The 19,039-nt window shown below is 43.3% G+C and overlaps 1 protein-coding gene across 2 annotated transcripts; it reads left to right on the top strand.

The window, feature by feature from the left end:
• Positions 1-3,741: 3,741 nt before the first annotated feature.
• On the top strand, positions 3,742-14,945 carry LY6H (lymphocyte antigen 6 family member H). 2 transcript variants are annotated; one of them, XM_036765961.1, is made up of 4 exons: positions 3,742-3,841; positions 7,922-7,992; positions 8,349-8,465; positions 13,873-14,945. In XM_036765961.1, the coding sequence occupies exons 1-4, from the start codon at positions 3,810-3,812 to the stop codon at positions 14,109-14,111; spliced, it is 459 nt and encodes a 152-aa protein (XP_036621856.1). In that variant the 5' UTR covers positions 3,742-3,809; the 3' UTR covers positions 14,112-14,945. The 2 variants fall into 2 exon arrangements, with proteins under 2 accessions (XP_036621856.1, XP_036621865.1); XM_036765970.1 differs by lacking the exon at positions 3,742-3,841 and adding an exon at positions 4,567-4,684.
• The last annotated feature ends 4,094 nt before the right edge of the window (positions 14,946-19,039 follow it).

Raw genomic sequence — 19,039 nt, forward strand, 5'->3', positions numbered from 1 at the left:
ATTAACTGTCTTTTCATAATTTTCTTTATTTCTTTATCTAAATTTTCCTCTACCATAGTTATGTGGTTTTGAAAATAATTTTTTAGCTTTTATAGGAATTCTTGTTGGACTTGGACTGTGTTTAGTTTGGATTTTTTTCCCTTTGGGGCTTTGTTTGTAGCTGTTTTGATTTTATTGACTTCTTTTGAGTTTGTGTCTTCATCTTCCCTGTCATCATTGTAGATTTTTAGGGTCAGATTTTTTTTGTGGTTGTTTGCTCACTTTCCAACCCAGCTTCTTGGTTTTGAACTTTATGTTAAAATTGGGCTCTGTTAAGGGGGTGGTGGTGGGGCTGTCTCAAGTGTCAGTCTTTTTGCACTTTTCAGAGCTAGTTTGGGTAGTTTGGAAGTTTTGGGTGCTTCCAAGGTGATGTGATCTGGGGCAAGGTGGGGTCACTGCCTCCCTAGTCTGCACTCTCATCCTTACCCAGGAAGGGCCCCTGATCCCTTGGGATTGTAATTGATACTGCTCCTCAGTTCCCCTACTCCCTATTGGAAATGATACCTTTTCTTACTTCCCCCTTCCCCCAACTCTCCATCCAAACACAAAAACAAAAGAAAAAGAAAGTCTCTTCCTTATTACAAATAAGTATAGTCACTCAAAATAAATCTATACTTTGTGTCTGAAAATAAACATCTTATTAGGTACCTTTAGTCCCTCATCTCTCTGCCAAAATGTGGGAAGCATGATTCATCATCAGTCTTCTTACATCATATTGAGTTATTACATTGATTGGAATTTTTGAAGTCTTTTTCAATTATTTTTCTTTACAATGTTGTGATCATTGTATAAGTTGTTTGATCAGTTCTCACTTTACTCTCCACCAGTTTGTACAAGGCCTCCCAGGTTTTTCCGAATCTCTTCCTCTTGTCATTTCTTTGGGTGAGATGGTATTCTATTACATAGTCTTAAAAACTTTGAATCAAATCAGTTAAGCTTCTCTAAGGAGGTTGCCCTAGAAATGGGCATAGAAAGGATTGATGGGATTAGATGAGTCATTGTTCATTTGTATGATAATTCAAACCTTACCAAACCCAGCCTAACATTTTTTTGGTCCCAGGTGAATTAGTGCAGGGAAGACCTATTTTTGTAAGATGAAACTGCCAATTCTGTTTGGACTGAGTCATCAGCACTGGGGTGATGATATTACTGAAAGTATGCTACAATTTTTTTTAAATAAAGTAACAAATTGGGTTTTTTAAAACCATTAAAAAACTGTGCATGCGTGCATGCATCCCATGTGTGGATGTGAGTCCATAAAAGCCTGTGCGTGCATGTGTGTGTGTGTGTGTGTGTGTGTGTGTGTGTGTGTGTGTGTGTGTAGGTGTATAAGCAGTTGGTCTTACCAGAATCATTGTTGTAACTACCTGAAATGTGCCTTTAGAGTGTTAAATGTAATGTTGGCATGCTAGTATCCCATTGGAAGTTTGTGGTTTTTTTTCTTTTCCAGGAAACATAATGAGTTGACTAATTCCATTGTATAAAGACTTGCTCATTTTTACTATCATGCCTTGAATTGTAGAACAGATGTTTAACTACTCCATTCCTCAGAATAACTAGTAATTCAGCAGTGATGGCATGATTTCTCTGGATGGTTTTAAAATATCTATATCTATTTGTCTATCTAATAATAATAATGATAGCTAACATTTATATGGTGCTTGCCATGTGCCAGGCACTCTGCTAAATGCTTTATAATTATTATCTCATTTGATTCTCACAACAATTCTGAGGTAGATGCTACTACTACCTCCTGTTTACAGATGAGGTAACTGAGGCAAACAGAAGTGACTTGCCCGAGGTCGCACAGCTAGTAAGTATCTGAGATCAGATTTGCACTCCAGTTTTCCAGTACTCTATCCACTGTACCACCTAGCTGCCCCCTTTTAATTCCAATGTATTGTTTTATAGTATTCCAGAATTTATAGCATTCTGTTATGTCACTAATCAACTGTTCATATTCACTAGCCCCTCAATTCCCTCTACTTTCCACCCCCTCTACTATGAACCTACTCATCTACTTCGTCTCCTTCTTCACTCTTTCCCCTATTCTCTCACCTTCTCTTATACATTATGTACCTGCCCACCCAGTTTCCTAACCTTTTCTACTCTCCTACTTTGCTTCTACCCTCCTATTCAACCTCCATTTTTCACTCTCATTCAAACTCATTTCTGTTCATTTTCATATTCTTTATTCCTCATCTATGATCTCTTAACATCCTTCTTATCTGAAGGAAACATCTCTGTTGCCTCTTATCTCCATAGGGGTGATAATAGCCAACATGGTCCATGGTGGAAAGGAAGCCTAAAGATAAAAAGGTGTAGGAACAGAAGCAATTGAAAGAAGACAGGAATGGAAGGTTCACTAGTGTTGAACACAAGGGATAGCCAGTAGCATCATGGTGGGAATGAGGAAAGCAAGATCTATCTATCTATCTATCTATCTATGTATCTATCTATCACCTGCAACTAGTATTCTAAAGGCAGAAGAGGGACTAGCAACATAGCATCATATAGCATCATATCAATAGCAACATAGAATTTTGTTTTGGTATTTTGCTGATATTTATCATAAACACACACTGAGAGGACTTCCTTGTATTGATCAAAGAACTCAGATAATTTATATAAAACTCAGATCTAACGGCAAAATGGTGAAGCAAGAGATTATGTGCTGAACTTCATATAAAACTTTAACTCTCTATACCTTCCCTTCTTTAAAAAAAAAAAAAAGCATACTTATGTGAACTGAAAAAAAAAAACCCCAAACCCAAATAACCTTTCAGTTTCTTCCTATTGACTATGTATGATACAAACTCCTTAGCTTAGTTAGCACAGAAAGCCTCTGCAGTTTGGCTCCCACCTACCTTTCCAAATTTATTTCATTCTACTCTCCTTCACAAACTCAAGATGATCATACTGGGCTACATCCTTCAAATTTTCCTCTCTCTCTCTCTCTCTCTCTCATACAAAATATAAATATATTCCTCTCTTCATCATTCCCAAAAGAATGTAAGCTCTCTGTGGTCAGAGCTTTTGGCTTCATGCCCCCAAAAGCTACCATAGTGCCTTGCATGTGGCAGGTGTTTAAGAAACATTTGTTGAAATTGCCTGGAGTTTCAAGAAGCAGCTAGCTGGCGGGCAATGAGAGGGGCTAGGCAGCCTGAGACCACTTTTCCTCAGTCCCCAATGAACCCCTTCTTGAGACCATCCCACAGTTCCTTAGGTAGCCCTTCCCTAGTGCTGATCCAGGATCTTAGGATCATTGGATTTAGAGATGCAAGGGGGATTGATTTCAATACTTCAAGAAACTGAGGCTTGGAAAGAGAAGGATGTGACTTAAGCATCGTCTCACAAAAGAGTGAGTAGCCAGATGCAGCCTGTGCCGCACCACATTTCTTCCTTCCCTTATTTCCACACCCTCCAGGGTTCGATAGTGTATTTTTTAGTCCCCTACCCACCTCCAAGCAAGGAAAAGAATATACCAGCTCAGAAACAAAACACTAAGAAATTATTAGCCATGAATCTAGAATTCCCCAGTTCCAGAGTGAACAGCCCCCAAACTCTGGAATCTAATCTCTCCAGCCTGGACAGGAAGATAATTCTCTCCCCACCCCCTCTCTTCCTGCCCAATACTGGAGTGAGTCCCCAGCCGGGGCCCCTCTCTTCATCTCCGATGGCCTAAAGTGTTTGCTCATAACAACAGCCTCCCCTCCTCCCTGAACCAGCTTCCCAGCACTCATTAATATCAAGCTGACTCACTGTCTCTCATGGCCAAAGTGAACAGATTGTCCTGCCATAGGTAGGTTTCAGAAATCAGGCTAATTCAACGTTATCTGGGTGCTGGAACAACCCCCCCCCCCACCGCCCCTTGCTCCAACTTTTGTTACCCCCCAGACTCACAGCACAAAGTTAAAAGGCACTACCTTCTTTGAGTCCTTTCCCCTCCCTTTTTATTTTTTTATGCCTTTCTTCTGCTGGGGCCAAACCAGGCTGGCCTAGACTGAGGATAGAGCTGGCAGGGGGCTGGGTTAGTGACTGAAGTCTGAGTTTCCATCTGAGCAGGGGGTCTGTTCCTCTAGCTTGGGACCGGGATAGGGGCCGGAGGTCTGTTTCTCAGAACGTGGGACCAGAGCAAGGGCAAGGGCTTTGTTGTGAGTCTGGACTGGGACTTGGGGCCAAGATTACGGCCAAGGCTAGTCCAGGACTCGGATTTAGTCTGGTCCTGGAGCCGAGGCTGGCGCGGCTGCCCGCTGCGGTACCTGGCCAGCTGAGGCTGCCGGTACACTTAAGCGGGCCAAGATGGCTCCACCAGAACCTGCGGAGCCCAGGGAGCCCAAAGTGCCCGGTGTCACGAGGAGCGGGGAGAAATCGGGGAGGAAGCGTCCTGGACTCGGCTGCCTTCGACTGGCCCGTGAAGGAGGTGCTGGGGGAGGGGAAGGAGAGAAAGGACTGGAGGCAGGCGTCATCGTGCCAGAGCGGGGAGGGGCGGAGTTGGGCTCTGGTGCCAGTGCCACTCCCGGGCTTAGCCGAAATCGCTTACCCATAGCCAGGGTGGCATCAGAGGAGGAAGGCAGACTCTGAACTGTGCTGGACTAAGCTGTGCGCAGAAAGACTGACTCGGTCAGATCAGGCTGTCCAGCAGGTGAGGGGGGCCCAGAACTGCGGGGCACGCGCCCAAAGGAGGGAGAAAGCTGGGGTGGAGGTGATGGGGGTAGGGTGGAGGCGATGGGGGTAGGGTGGAGGCGATGGGGGTAGGGTGGAGGCCTTCCAAATGGGTAAGCTCGCCTTCCTTCTCCCACACAGCCCTCAGTGGAAAGGAAATCTGGGTACCTGGCTTCGAATTCTGTCCCTTACTTAAACCTGTGTAAACACGAGCAAGTTACTTTTCCTTTGGCCCGAATTGTGTAATCCGCAAAATGAAGGGATGGGACTGGGTGGCTTCTGAGGTCCAACTCTAGATCTTATGACCCCTCTTAGTTTCTTCTGTATTGTGGGAGAAGTGACTCAGAAATTCATTTTTCCTCCTAGATCCTCACCCTAGGTAGTGGTGATGGTGGTAGGTGGGGGAAGGGGGAGTGTTTGACTTTTTTTAACCAGGAGTCTAGAAAAGTCTATAGTGGAAAGGTCCCTGCTTTTGGAATAAAAAAGGCCCTGGGTTGGGATCTGACATCTACTATTTACTATTAATTAGTTGAGCTTGGGCCAACTAACTTCTCTCAGGCCCTTAGGGACTTTGTAAAATGATAGGTGATCTCTAAAGCAGCTTTCAGTTTAAAATCCTTAATTATTAGGAATATTTCCTTTCCCCCACCCCTTTCACCCTCTTATCACCACCCACTCACATAGTGTAGCGTTCATGGTAGGATTTCAGGTAGTGGGAGAGATATTTGGGCATAGGAAGGGAGTTTGACTGACTCTCTCACATATTCTTCAGGGCTGGCCAGCTGCAAGAGGAAGGTGGGATCTAAAATGTTTGGATATTGGAGCGGGAAAATGTGTGTGCTGTGCTAGAAATGGGAGGAGGAGGAGGAAAGGTAGCAGGGGATCAGGCTCCCTCCTCATTTCTGTCTTAGAAAAGCAGCTTCTAGTTCTACTGCTTCATCCATGAATGAATGAATGAAAGCTTTTGTGTTTGGCTTTTAAAACTCTCCATAACCTTTCCCCTCCTATCTTTACAGTCTTCTTTATGCTTTACATTCCTCACTTACTCGGTTCAGTCTATAAATATTTATAAGTACCTACTATGGGCTGTGCTGATTGTCAGGCAATGTGTTAAATGATGGGAAAACAGATACCAAAAGGAAGATCATCCCTGCCTATAAGAAGCTTACATTCCATTGGGAGGAGACCACAGATCTATCTGGACTGAAATGGTGGCTGGGGAAAGGGGTTGGGGACAAGGACGTCACAGGAAGGTGCATGGTGTCAGGACCATTAATTGACACACCCTCCTTGCAAGGACATTGTTTCATTACTGATACCAGAGTCAATTACTATTACCTGAGAAAAGAGGAGGGAGAGGTGGGGAGGGTGCATATGGGCTTGTGAAATGGTAGTGTAAATTTGAAGAACTTCCCCAACTATTGATAGGCCCATGCAACCTACTTACTTCACAGGAAGCCTAAGTCACATGCGGTGGGAGGAGCTTGCTGAAGGAGAGGAGTAGGAAAGGGTGGAGAAAGAAAGGAGAGGAATAGGAAAGGGTGGAGAAAGAAATGCTCAGAGCGGTTAGAGATGAGGGAGAGAGAGGGAAGGTGTGCTAGATGTGCTGTGAGTGTGTTTGCGGGAAGGCCCCAGCAGGGGTGGCAGATGGGATGTCAAGGCTCCATGCTGTGATATTATGTCTTAAGTTCCTTGCCGTTATGATAAAGTGTGCTTACTGGTTTTGGGATTTGGTTGCTGCTTGGATGGGTTGGCCCTTCTGGTTTTGGGATTTGGTTCTTTGGTGTCTGAATAAATGTTTTACTTCATCTGCCTTCTATATGGAGAGTCTCTTATATTTTTATGCTACAGAACTACACAAGCATATTCACAATTATTGTCAATGTTGTGATTATTGCCTTGCTGATACAGCTTGTCAGGGAGGTGGCTTGAGGGCAGTGTGATGGATCTGGGGCCACTTAGTTGTGGTGAGCCAGCTTGGGAGCTAGAGTGCCAGTCTGCTCTTGGTAGAAGGAGAAAGGGAGTGGGGCAGAGCAGCCTGGATCTTTGCTGGAGTGCCTTTCCTCCCCAAGCCAGTAGCACTCCTTCATATTACTTTAAATAAATTTCATCTTTACTTAGATGTCTTTATCAACTTCTTTGACTCAATATGTTCCAAACTAGACACATATATTCCTCTCTCTTACCACCCCCCCTATTTTTTTCCCCCTGAACTGCCTTATTTCTGTTGAGCGCACCATCAGCTATTCAGGTTCATGAGCTCACTCTCTTTTTTCTTCCTGGACCATCCCAGCAGCCATTGGTCTCCTTGCCTTGTCTAGTTCCTCAATAATCCAATTGCCAAAATACAATTCAAAAATGCATTGCAGAAAAAATGCTGAAATACAATACAACATCCCCTCAATAATCCAAATGCCAAATAACGCAATTGCCAAACTGAAAATGTAAATCTGACCATTTCATGTTCCTACTCAACTAACCCCAGTGACTCCCCTTTAGCTCCATGATAAAATATAAATTACTCTGTTTGGCATTTAAAGGCCCTTTCCACCTTGCCCCAATCTACGTTTTTGGCCTTCTTGTGCTACCTTTCAGGCACACTGGCCAGTGTGGCACAAACAGGTCTTCTTGCTTACAGAACACCCCATCTATACCATGTCTTTGCACTGGCTGCCCCCTTCAAGGAATGCATTTCCTCTTCGCCTCTCCCTCTCAGAATCCCTAGTTGTCTCAAGGCTCAACTCAGGCACAATTTGAGGAGTTTTCTGTTTCCCCTGACTCCTCATGTTTTTTCCTGACAAATTACCTCGTATTTCTTTTATATAGGCTTTTATACATACATGTCGTTTCCCCAGCCTAGGCTCTAAGATCCTTGAGAGTAGGATTTTGCCTTTGTGACCCCAGAACCTAGCACTGTGCCTGGGAAGTGATAGGTGCTTAATTGATTAATTGCTAATTGTTTGATTGATTTAGGGGACTCTTGTGAAGGAGTCTCAGGACAGGGGAGTGGAATGAGAGGTGCCAAGAGGGACACCGGCATCATAAGGGATTGCTGGTGGTGAGGAATGCAATCACTTGACATAAATTCAAAGATCAGTTGGAGGAGGGGGAAGGGAGCAAGCCCAGAGCATAAGGTGGCCCTGGGTATTAGGGTAGATACTTAAGGATATTGAATACTCTTGAATAAGAATACTCTGTCTTATTTCCCCCATCCCAGGCTAAGAATAGCAAGAACCATGTGGGTCCTCCTCCCTGTCCTGCTGAGCACCTTACTTTGTGCATATCCAGGTGAGACTTTGGGACCTTTGGTAGTGGTGGGGAGAGGGGACTCTGGAACTGGGAAGAGGGAGAGCCTTAGTATTGGGGGAGGGGTGGTTTCTATGTTTTTGGGCTCAAGGGATTGTGGTTCTGAGTTTGTGGGTTTGGTGAATTGTATCTGTCAGGTAAATGGTATCTCTATGGGAGACGGGTAGGAGGTGGTAGGGGAGAATGTCAGGATTGCTGAGCCATGGGGAAAGGAGCCTGTTTCCTCCATAGCTTTGTCTCAGCCATGGAGGGCATAGGGTGGAGCACCTCGGTCTTTCTGCTGCAGCCCTGGGTGTCCTTCCTCAGCACATCTAATGGAAGGGATTTCCTCTCTACAGCTCACAGCCTCAATTGCTACAACTGTACAGGGGTAAGGAAATCCAGTCAATGCAGCTCTGTTCAGTGCGCTGCATCAGCAACTTTCTGTGGGAGTCTCGAAGCTACAGACAAACAAGGTGAGCCTGCTAGGGCCCAGCTAATGATGAAGACCTCAGGCTTAGTGAGCAACTTAGACGGTGGGAGTATAGTGGAGGGGATTCAAAAAAGTCCAGTGCTAACCTTGAATCTCCTCCATTCCCCATGTGATGAGAATGGTTTGACCAACACAGGGTCACTCCCTGTCCCTATCCAGTTGAATTGGTGCCTGAAATTCACTGAATGACACAGTGTTAAAGTTGAAGGGGTTTTAGTCATATACTAGTTCAACCCCTTCATTTTTTAGAGGAAGGGAGTGAACGTAGAGTATTAAATTTCAGAGCTGGAAGGGCCCCAGTTGGGTTAGATCACCTAATCCAACCCTCTCACATTACACATGAGGCGATTGAAGCTAGGAAATGAGAGGCGACTGGGTGATTTGCTCAAAGGCATGCATGTTAATGGAACAGGAGGGCCAGAACCCAACCCTACGTCTCTTGAATTCATCTAAGCCCAGCAATCTTTCCTACCAAACTGTCTTTGTTTTTCTTCTATACTCAGAGAGACTTCCTCACCATAGATCAATGGAACTGTAGGACATAGGCTGAGACTTCAAAAACTGGCTGGGATAAAGAGTAAGAAGGGCCCTACTGGGAGTTCTCTGATGATGGAGGGTCCAGAAGTACCAGTTTGGTCATGTAGATCCAGGAATCAGTTAACAGAGAAAGAGGTACTTAGGTGAGGAGTTAGGAGATAGAGTTAAGGTCTGAGAGATGAATGAAAAGCCTGAGAGACAGTTTCTGGGTAATTAATAATCAATAAAGTGATGGTCAGTGGTTTCTCTTGGTAAACAAAAACATAATCTTGGAGATCCCTGGATGCTAAATACCTTTGGAAAAGGAGATGTTCCTGACAGGTGAAAATCAACTCTGATTGGTGAACAGTTAATGAGGGGGTGGACACATTAATGGAGGTGGGCTAAAAGTCTTCAGCTCCCCTTCTGCTGAGAATGTGACTTGATCATGCCACTCAGCTGCCTCTAGCCATCTGGACAAAGGAATCTGTCTCTACCCAGACCACTCTGCTTGGTTTTCTCCTTTATAAGCTGGGTTACCCTAGACTACAATAGGGGTGCTGGAAGGGCATAGACTTACTTCCTAAGGGCTAGAATTCACCTAAATTAGATTTTGTTTGTAAGGCCTTCTAGTTAGGTGTGGTCCCACCCAAGATTTGAAGAGCAGGTGCCCAGAGGATTTGGACAATCTCATCTGTCAGCAATGTCCCTCAGAGACTGACTGAATGACCTACAAGGACTGGTCCCTGAATGAGAAAATAGAAAGGAAGAACTCTAATCCTAACTTAATGATTGCTTATTAATATAAGAGAAAATAATAGTTTCTATCAGGTCAGAGGTGTGAATTCATACTAGTGGATCCTAGATTTCAGTGGACAGATGAAGAGAGCTAGTCTAGGTTCATGTAGATTATTTTTCTACCAGAAGGTTTGGGGGAGACTTTGCATTTCACAAAGAGTCGAAGGCAATCTGTAGGGCTTGACTCTGGTGGACATCTGTGTATCTTTATGTGTGAGGACATGATACCAGCTTTGTCTTCTGGCTTCTCCTAAATGAGCTTCCATTGGACAGCTCCCCATTGCAGAGCAAATAGCTATTTCTAACAGAGGACTGGAGAGGGGCTTACATTAGGCTATTATTTTTAATACTTCTGACAGACACTTGGGAATAAGACTCTGAACTTGGTGTAATAACAATAATGGCTAGCATTCATATAGGAGGCAGCCAGGTGGCTCAGTGGATAGAGAGCTGGGTCTGGAGTCAGGAAGATCTGAATTCAAATTTGGCCTCAGACGCTTAATAGCTCTGTGATCCTGGGCAAATCAGTTAACCTCTGTTTGCCTTAATTTACTGGAGAAGGAAATGACAAACCACTCCAGCATCTTTGCCAAGGAAATCCCATGGACAGCATTGGAGTGCTATGGTCCATGGGCCATGAAGAGTTGGACACAACTGAACAATAGAAATAAAAATAAATTATATGGCACTTTGTTTGCAAAGTGCTTTACAAATATTATTTGATTCTCACAATACCACTGAGAGATTCTTTAGTGAGTCGTGTCTGACTCTTCGTGACCCCATTTGGGGTTTTCTTGGCAAAGATACTGCAGTGGTTTGCCATGTCATTCTCCAGCTCATTTTACAGATGAGGATACTCAGAAGTAGGGACTATTATTAGCTCTATTTTAGAGACTAAAGAAACTAAGGTAACAGAGCTTAATTGACTTGCTCAGAGTCTTAGTGACAAAATTCAAACTCAATTCTTCCTGACTTCAGACCACTGCATCACCTAGCTGGTGCCTGCTTCCATGGCTCGCTTTTAGTCCTGGTGGGTATGTAGTTATATGTTCTAAGGTTCCCTTCAATCCTAGGATTCTAGGGTTCTAAGTTAGGGTAGCCTTTGCTGCCTACTATGATTGTGACTTTGGGCAAAATGCCTAACTTCCCTGGGCTTCAGATTCCACATCTGGATTATGGTTTGTTTTTTAGAAGTAGAAGTGATGTTAATGATTTCCTTGTCTTGTCTCCTAATTTTTACAGAGGAAAAGAGAGACGACCCAGAGAGATGAAGTAATCTGATAAAGTTACCAAATGCTAGAATTAGGATTTCAACAAAGATCTTCCAGCCCCCAACCCAGGGCTGCCTCCAGCCCTCACTGTTCCTCGGAGGAGGAAAGCATTTCCCTCCTGGGTCCTAAAGACCCTTCAGTAAATCCCACCTCACTCCACACTGGCCTCTCAGCCACCCTTTTCACCATTCCCAGAGGTTTCGCTGACTGACCATTAGAAGCTCTGACCCTTTCCTCTGTCAGGTCACTAACAGAACAGAAATAATAGAAGAACCTTGTGGTTCTATGTTCTAGGGTCCCTTCCAGCCCTCATATTCTAGGATTCTAAGCTGGATTAGCTTACTTATTACAAACTACTTACTACAAGTTTGACTTTGAGCAAATGGCTTCAGTTGCTTAATCTTTTTCCTCATCCTCATTGCCTCATTGAGGCAGCTAGTTTTTGGTGTTCATTGAGTGATGGGTCTGCAGTTGGAAAAACACAATTTCAAGTTTGGCTTCAGATATTTACTAACTATATTACCCTGCGAAAGTTGCTTAACTTCTGTTTGCCTCAATTTCCTCAACTGTAAAATGGGGTGGGGGTGGGGGTGAGAAGCCATAATAATAGCAATAATTTGCAAAAATCACTTAGCACAGTGCCTGGCACATACATAATAGGAGCCATGTAAATGGTTATTTTCCTTCCCTTCATCTGTAAAGTGAGGAAGTTGGCTTTTTGGAGCTCTTTTGCCATTTGGGTTAGTCTATTCTTTAAGGTGTTATTTTCTTCAGTTTTTTTTGGGTCTCCTTTAGCAAGTCATTGACTTGTTTTTCATGGTTTTCTCGCATCACTCTCATTTCTCTTCCCAATTTTTCCTCTACTTCTCTAACTTGCTCTTCCAAATCCTTTTTGAGCTCTTCCGTGGCCTGAGACCTATTCATGTTTTTCTTGGAGGCTTTTGATGTAGGCTCTTGGACTTTGTTGACTTCTTCTGGCTGTATGTTTTGGTTTTTGTCACCAAAGAAAGATTCCAAAGTCTGAGTCTGAATCTGAGTCCGTTTTTGCTGCCTGTTCATGTTCTCAGCCAACTTACTTGACCCTTGAGCTTTTTGTCAGGGTATGACTGCTTGTAGAGTAGAGAGTACTTTGTCCAAAGCTTGAGGGGCTGCGCTGCTGTTTTCAGAGCTATTTCTACACAGCAAGCTCTGCCACACCAGTGCTCCTCCTCCTCCAAGAACCACTAACCTGGACTGCGACTCAGATCCAAGCAGGCTCTGCAATCCTGCTCTGATCCACTGCTTAATTCCTCCCACCAGGTGGGCCTGGGGCTGGAAGCAACTGCAGCTGTAGCTCTGGAAGCAGCCTCAGAGCTGCACCACCTCTGCCATGAACTCCTTTCATTGCCCCAGCAGCTTTTTCCCACTAACCTGCTCTGTTGTCTTTGGCGTTTGTGGGTTACAAGTCTGGTAACTGCCATGGCTCACTGATTCAGGGCGCTAGGGCCTGTTTCTCCCGGTTCCCAGTTTGGTTGGTCTGGGTGCAGCCCACGCTGGGCTCTGTACCACTTGGCTCTGCTCCCGACTCCGTGCGATAGGCCTTACCCAGAGACCATCCAGGTTGTTCTGGGCTGGAGCCCTGCTTCCCTTTGCTATTTTGTGGGTTCTACAGTTCTAGAATTTGTTCAGAGACATCTTTATAGGTTTTTGGAGGGACCTGGGGGAGAGCTTTAGGCAAGTCCCTGCTTTCTAGCCACCATCTTGGATCCACCCTGAGGAAGTTGGATTAAATGGCCTCTGAGGTTTCTTCCAGCTCTGTGTTCACGATGCTGTGAGTAAATGCTACATGTAGCATTTCTTCAACAAGCACTTATTAGGCACCTACTAATATACCAGGCACTGTGCTACATGCTGGGGATACAAAGACAGAGGACAAAATAGTCCTTGCCTTCAAGGTTATATTCTATTGGGAGAGAATAACATATTCAGAGAAAATTTTATGTATCGATATCTATACAAAATCAGTACAAAGTAATATCCAGGAGGGAGGGAGTGGGGTCTTCTTGTAGAAGGTGGGACCTGAACTGAGTCTAAAGGGAGCCAGAGATTCCATGACTTAGTGGTAAAGGAGGAGTACGATCCAGGTATGGGGGTCAGCCTTTGCAGTCAGAGGCACAGACACAGAATACAGAATACCATATACAAGAGACAGCAAATAGGCCAGTTTGCTGTATGCAGGGGAGAAGTATATAATGAGCTTACAAAGGTAGGCTGGAGCCAGATGCAGATGGTATAGGGCTTTCAGAATCAAATAGAATCAATTTATATTTTATTCAAAAGGCAAGATGGAACTTCATGAACCAGGGAGCGATATGGTCAAATTTGTTCTTTAGGGTTATAGATTTGGCAGCTAGGTGGAAGATTGATGGACGAGAGGAGAGACTGGAGGGCACAGAAGTCACTTAGACTGCAATAGCCAGTTTGAGCAAGAGATGATGAGAGCCTGGAACCCGCTGGGATGGTAGTTGTATGAATGGGTAAAATTAGGGGGTATAGTGAGGGTTTGGAGGATGGAGCAGTCTTTGTGGGTCGGAGTATTCAGGAAAGCCTTCCTGAAGAAGGTGGGTCTTGAGGTCAGTAAGATTCAGATTGGGAGAGAAAAGTAGCAGCCTGAACAATGGTGGGAGAACCATCAATGAACATGTGATGTACAGGAGATAGTGAGGAGACTGCTTTGACTGGAACAGGATGGAGGGGAGCATGGGGAGAAGGAATTTCTGCTTGATGGTTCAAGCCTTGAATGCCATTCTCTTCTGTTTCCCACAGGACCAGAGCACAACAATCTATACTTCAAGGGCTGTAGTAACAGTTCCTGTGGAGAGTTTTTCAAGGGATTATGGGACAGGGCCCATAAAGAAATCCCCGGATCTCTCTTGGAAGTGAACTATGTCTGCTGTTCAACGGAACTGTGTAATGGGGCAGATGGGATCAGGGGCAGCCCCTTGGCCCTGATAGGGACACTTCTGCTCAGCCTTGGATCTGCCTTTCTCTGGGCCATGCTGTGAGGGCTTCAGTCACCTCCTTGTGGACCCTGCCTGGTGATTTCTCTTATGCCTCAGGAATAGAGCTTTCTCTCTGCACGTCCCCTCCCCTGCTTTTAGACCAATTGCAAACAGAATTTACCAGAATTTTGTCAGTCCTGATTGACACAAATACACATATAAGGACACATAGGAGACACACATCTACACAGACAGGTGCACAGAAACAAAAAGACATTTGCTGGTCCATGGAGTTATTGATGCCTCTGCCCTCCCTCATTTGTTACTGGTGGGAGCTACCCAAGAACTATTAAGGTATTGGAGATATGTGTGGAAGGTTCCTCAGAGACCTGTCTCTCCGGTAATCTTTCTTTTCTTAGTTTCATTTATGCCTTTTATTTTTATATTGCATCCTTTTCTAAGTATATCTATCCTACCCTCTGCTAGCCAGAAAGCCATCCCCTATACCAAAGGCTAAAAGAAACAAAGGTATTTCAGCAAAATCATCTAACACAATGAATGATGAAGTGTACCAGACTAGGGAATACTTTACACTCAGAGTTCCCTACCTCTCCAATGAAAGGAGGGAGATGCATTTTCTCATCTCTTCTCTGTGTCACAATTAAGCATATAATACAGTGTTTTGTTTCATTTAAAAATTATTTCTATGTAATATTTTTTGTTGTCATTGTGTTTATGTTTTTTTTGTTGAGCTTTATTCCTCATCTATTCCTGTGTCTTCCCAGGTTTCTCTTGATTCCTTTTATTTGCTGTTTCCTATGGTTACTATTCCTGGGCAGTTAGGTGGCACAGTGGATAAAGTGCTGGGCCTGGAGTCAGAAAGACTCATTTTCCTGAGTTCAAATCTGGCCTCAGACACTTACTAGCTGTGTGACCTTAGGCAAGTTACTTAGCCCTGTTTGCCTCAATTTCCTCATCTGTAAAATGAGCTGGAGAAGGAAATGGCAAACCATCCAATATCTTTGCCAAGAAAACCCCATATAGGGTCATGAAAAGTCAGACATGATTGAAATAACTGAATAACAAGAGTGCCATTCTTGAAATGATGAGTGCCCACTTGGTTTACTATATCCTTCTCCCAACACTCTCAAGCCTCTTCTTAGGAGGGAAAATGCCCCTGCAAAGGGGTATCATGATGGATGATGTGCTATCCCCAATTAAAGGATGTTCTGCCAATTGGTGGCAGTGTTTCCTTATACTCCCTACACCCAGCCTTTTCTCCTTCCTCTGACCCAAACCTTTGGACTTCTTGTCCCCTTGGCTGGGAAAATAACCCAGAGGAAAGAAGCAAGAGGACTATGATTGTTAATTCCCAGCCCTACTCTCAAAATTGCCCTTTGATTCAGGAGAGCCCCCCTATGTTCAATATATTTTTGGTGGGAGAGAAGAATTGGATGAATCACTTGTTATGATGGAAAGAGCCCAGGATTTAGAGAGAGACTTGGGTGAGTTGAATCCTGGCTTCATTTCTTACCAATTGTGTGAAACTGGGAAAATTAATTCATCCTTCTGATCCTCAGCTTCCTCATCTGTAGAGCACTATTGAGCTCACTGGGAGGTAAACTTTAAATCATTGTGGAAATGTGAATTATTATTATTTTCTTGTAGCTGCCGCCAGCTTCTTTCTGGCTTAATAAGATCATAGATTTGGAAGAGACCTTAGAAGTTATGGAAAAGCCATAGAGTCCAGTCCCCTTGTTTTACAGATAAGGAAATGAAGGATGAAAGAGACTTCCTCTAGGTCAGGAGATGTTAGAGGGAGGATGTGAACTCAGGTTATCTTTACTCCAACTATAATTTTCTATTCACTGGGCCAGCTAGCTACCCTTCTGTAGGTGCCAGAAAAATTCTGTCCCAATATCAGAGAAACTCCCATTCCCATGTCACTTTTAGTGTTTAAATTTTTTTTATTAATGTCTTTTAAAAAAAATCTTCATTTTCCAAATGTGTCTCTCTTCATCTCCCAACATATTCAGAAAGCCATCCTTGGTAACAAGGAAGAAGGAAGGGGAAGAGAAAAAAAACAATTTAGAAGTTCAATACATCAGTCAAGTCTGACAATGCCATGCTTCATGCCCATGGTGGGGGGGCACCTCTACAGAGAAGGGAGAGATACATTTTCACATCTCTTCTCCAAGGCCGACCTTAATTATTCTAATCACACAAAGTTCAGTTTGTGGGCTTTTGGTATATTTTGGGGGGAAGAGTTCAGTTTGTTTCACACTGTTGTAGTCTTTGTATATCTTGTTTTCTTTCTTTTTTTTTGAGGTGGGGAAGGCAGGGCAATTGGGGTTAAGTAACTTGCCCAAAGTCACACAGATAGTAAGTGTGTCAAGTGTCTGAGGCCAGATTTGAACTCAGGTCCTCCTGACTCCAGGGCCAGTGCTCTACTCACTGTGCCACCTAGCTGCCCCTTTTTTCTTTCTTAATTCATTTTGCATCAGTTCATATAAATCTTCTCATACTTTGCTGAATTCTTTATGTGCATCATTACTTATATCCCCATGCCATGATTTGTTTAACCATTCCTCAATTGAAGTGCACTACTGGGCATTTCAGGAAGGTTTCCTAAGCATAGGCATCAAGATGGCACAAATTATTAACCTGGTTCATTGATTTGCCCAAATCAGCTCACATTATTAACATGAAGAAGTGCCATATCCCTGGTGGTGGAGCGGGGAGGGAGAATTGTTCAGTTTTTATCTTCCTAGAAGACATTAATAGAATGGAAAGGACCTAGGAATGTGCTAAATGTGGGCCTACTGATGCCATGAAAAGGTCACTGATTTTTCTACGAGTGATATTCCCAGTGATTGCATTTCTCTTCCACTGTTATCTCTGGTCAGATGAGTGCCTCCTTGTGAAGATTTGGACACTAAATTGCTCTGGTGTTTAGTTTTCTGGTTGGCTTTGTCTATCATGGACTCCTCTCCTGTTTCTCCATTGAGTTCAACTCCATCTCTAGTGAGCCCCTGAGGGATGGTGGATTTCCTGGTGGAGCTGTTGCTGTGGTCCTCACTGAATGATCAGGAGCTTGGAGGTTCAACATCTGGTTATCATCTGGGCATCACTGCCAGAACAATAGCCTGACAAAGACAGACATAGATGGACAGACAGACAAGTAGGCAGACAGGCAGATAGGCAAAACAGGCAGACAGAAATAAAAAAGAAAGACAGACTGACTGATAGGCAGGAAGATAGATAAGCAGAGAGACAGACAAGTTGACAGACAAACCAACAAATTGACAGAGACAGATGTGGAGATAGAGAACTATATAGACAGAAACACAGACAGAATGGAAGAGCAGCACCCCAGGAGAGGAGCATGACTCAGAACTTTTGCCCTCATCTTGGACAGGGAAAAAACTGGAAAACTCTAGAGACCCATCCTCTCCCTTCCTGAGACACTTAGTGGTAGATACCAGGGAGTTAGGGTGAGGCAGAGCTAAAGAAGTGTAATCAAAACATCAACTTATACACTGCATCCAACTGTGCAAGTAATAATAGCCACAACAGTTAAAAAATCTGCAAAATATGAAGAAAACACAGAAAACGAGAAGCTGTAAACAGAAAGAATGAGCTTGACACTGGTGTGAAAATTAATATAGATGTTCATTCATTCATTTCTCTATCTATTTGTTTGTTTGTTGTTTTCGATGTTCGCTTCCATGAGATTTCGAATTCTAAATTTTCTCTCTTTCCCCCTCCCCAAGACAGCGTGCAATCTGATATAGGCTATACATACACATTCATATTAAACATATTTTCACATTAGTCATGATGTAAAGAAGAATTAGAATGAATGGGGGGAACCACAAGAAAGAAGAAGCAAACAAAGAGAACAAATGGTATGTTTTCATCAGCATTCAGACTCCAAAGTTCTTTCTCTGGATGTGGATGGCATTTTCCATTGTGAGTCTTTTGGAGTTGTCTTAGATCCTTGCATTGCTGAGAAGAGTGAAGTCTATCAAAGTCAGTCATCGCACAATATTGCTGTTACTGTGTAAAATGTTCTCCTGGTTCTGCTTACTTCACTTAGCATCAGTTTTAGATATAAAAGCTGATACTATAAGCAAATTAGGAGAGCAAGGAATAGTTTTCCTGTCAGATTTATGAAGAATGGAAGAATCCATGACCAAACAAGTGATAGAGTACATTATGAAATGCAAAATGGATAATTTTGATTACATTGAATTGAAAAGGTTTTGCATGAACAAAGCTAATACAACCAACATTAGAAGGGAAGCAGGAAGCTGGGAAACAATTTTTACAACCAGTGTCTCTGATAAAGGCCTCATTTCCAAAATATAGAGAAAATCGAGTCAAATTTAAAGAATACAAGTCATTCCCCAATTGATAAATGGTCAAAGGATATGAACAGGTAGTTTTCAGATGAAAACTAGAGAAACGCAAATCAAAACAACTTTGAGGTACCACATCACACCTATCAAATTGGCTAACATGACAAAACAGGAAAATGATAAATGTTGGAGAAGATGTAGGAAAATTGGAACACTAATGCATTGTTGGTGGAGTTGTGAACCGATGCAACTATTCTGGAGACCAATTCGGAACTATGCCCAAAGGGCTATAAAAATGTACATACCCTTTGATCCAGTAATACCGCTTCTATATCTGTATCCCAAAGAGATCATAAAAATGGTAAAAGAACCCACATGTACAAAAATATTTATACAGCTCTTTTTGTAGTGGCCAAGAACTGGAAATTGAGGGGATGTCCATCAATTGGGGAATGGCTGAATACATTGTGGTGTATGAATGTAATGGAATACTATTGTACTATAAGAAATGATGAGCAGGCAGACTTCAGGAAAACCTGGAAAGACATATATTTATTTATTAAATTGCAAGATTTCATATACAGCCTTTTCTGGGGGTGGGTATATTTGAAGATTAGTGTTTGTTGATGA

The sequence above is a fragment of the Trichosurus vulpecula genome, chromosome 1, assembly GCF_011100635.1.
Source record: "Trichosurus vulpecula isolate mTriVul1 chromosome 1, mTriVul1.pri, whole genome shotgun sequence".
Classification (NCBI taxonomy): domain Eukaryota; kingdom Metazoa; phylum Chordata; class Mammalia; order Diprotodontia; family Phalangeridae; genus Trichosurus; species Trichosurus vulpecula.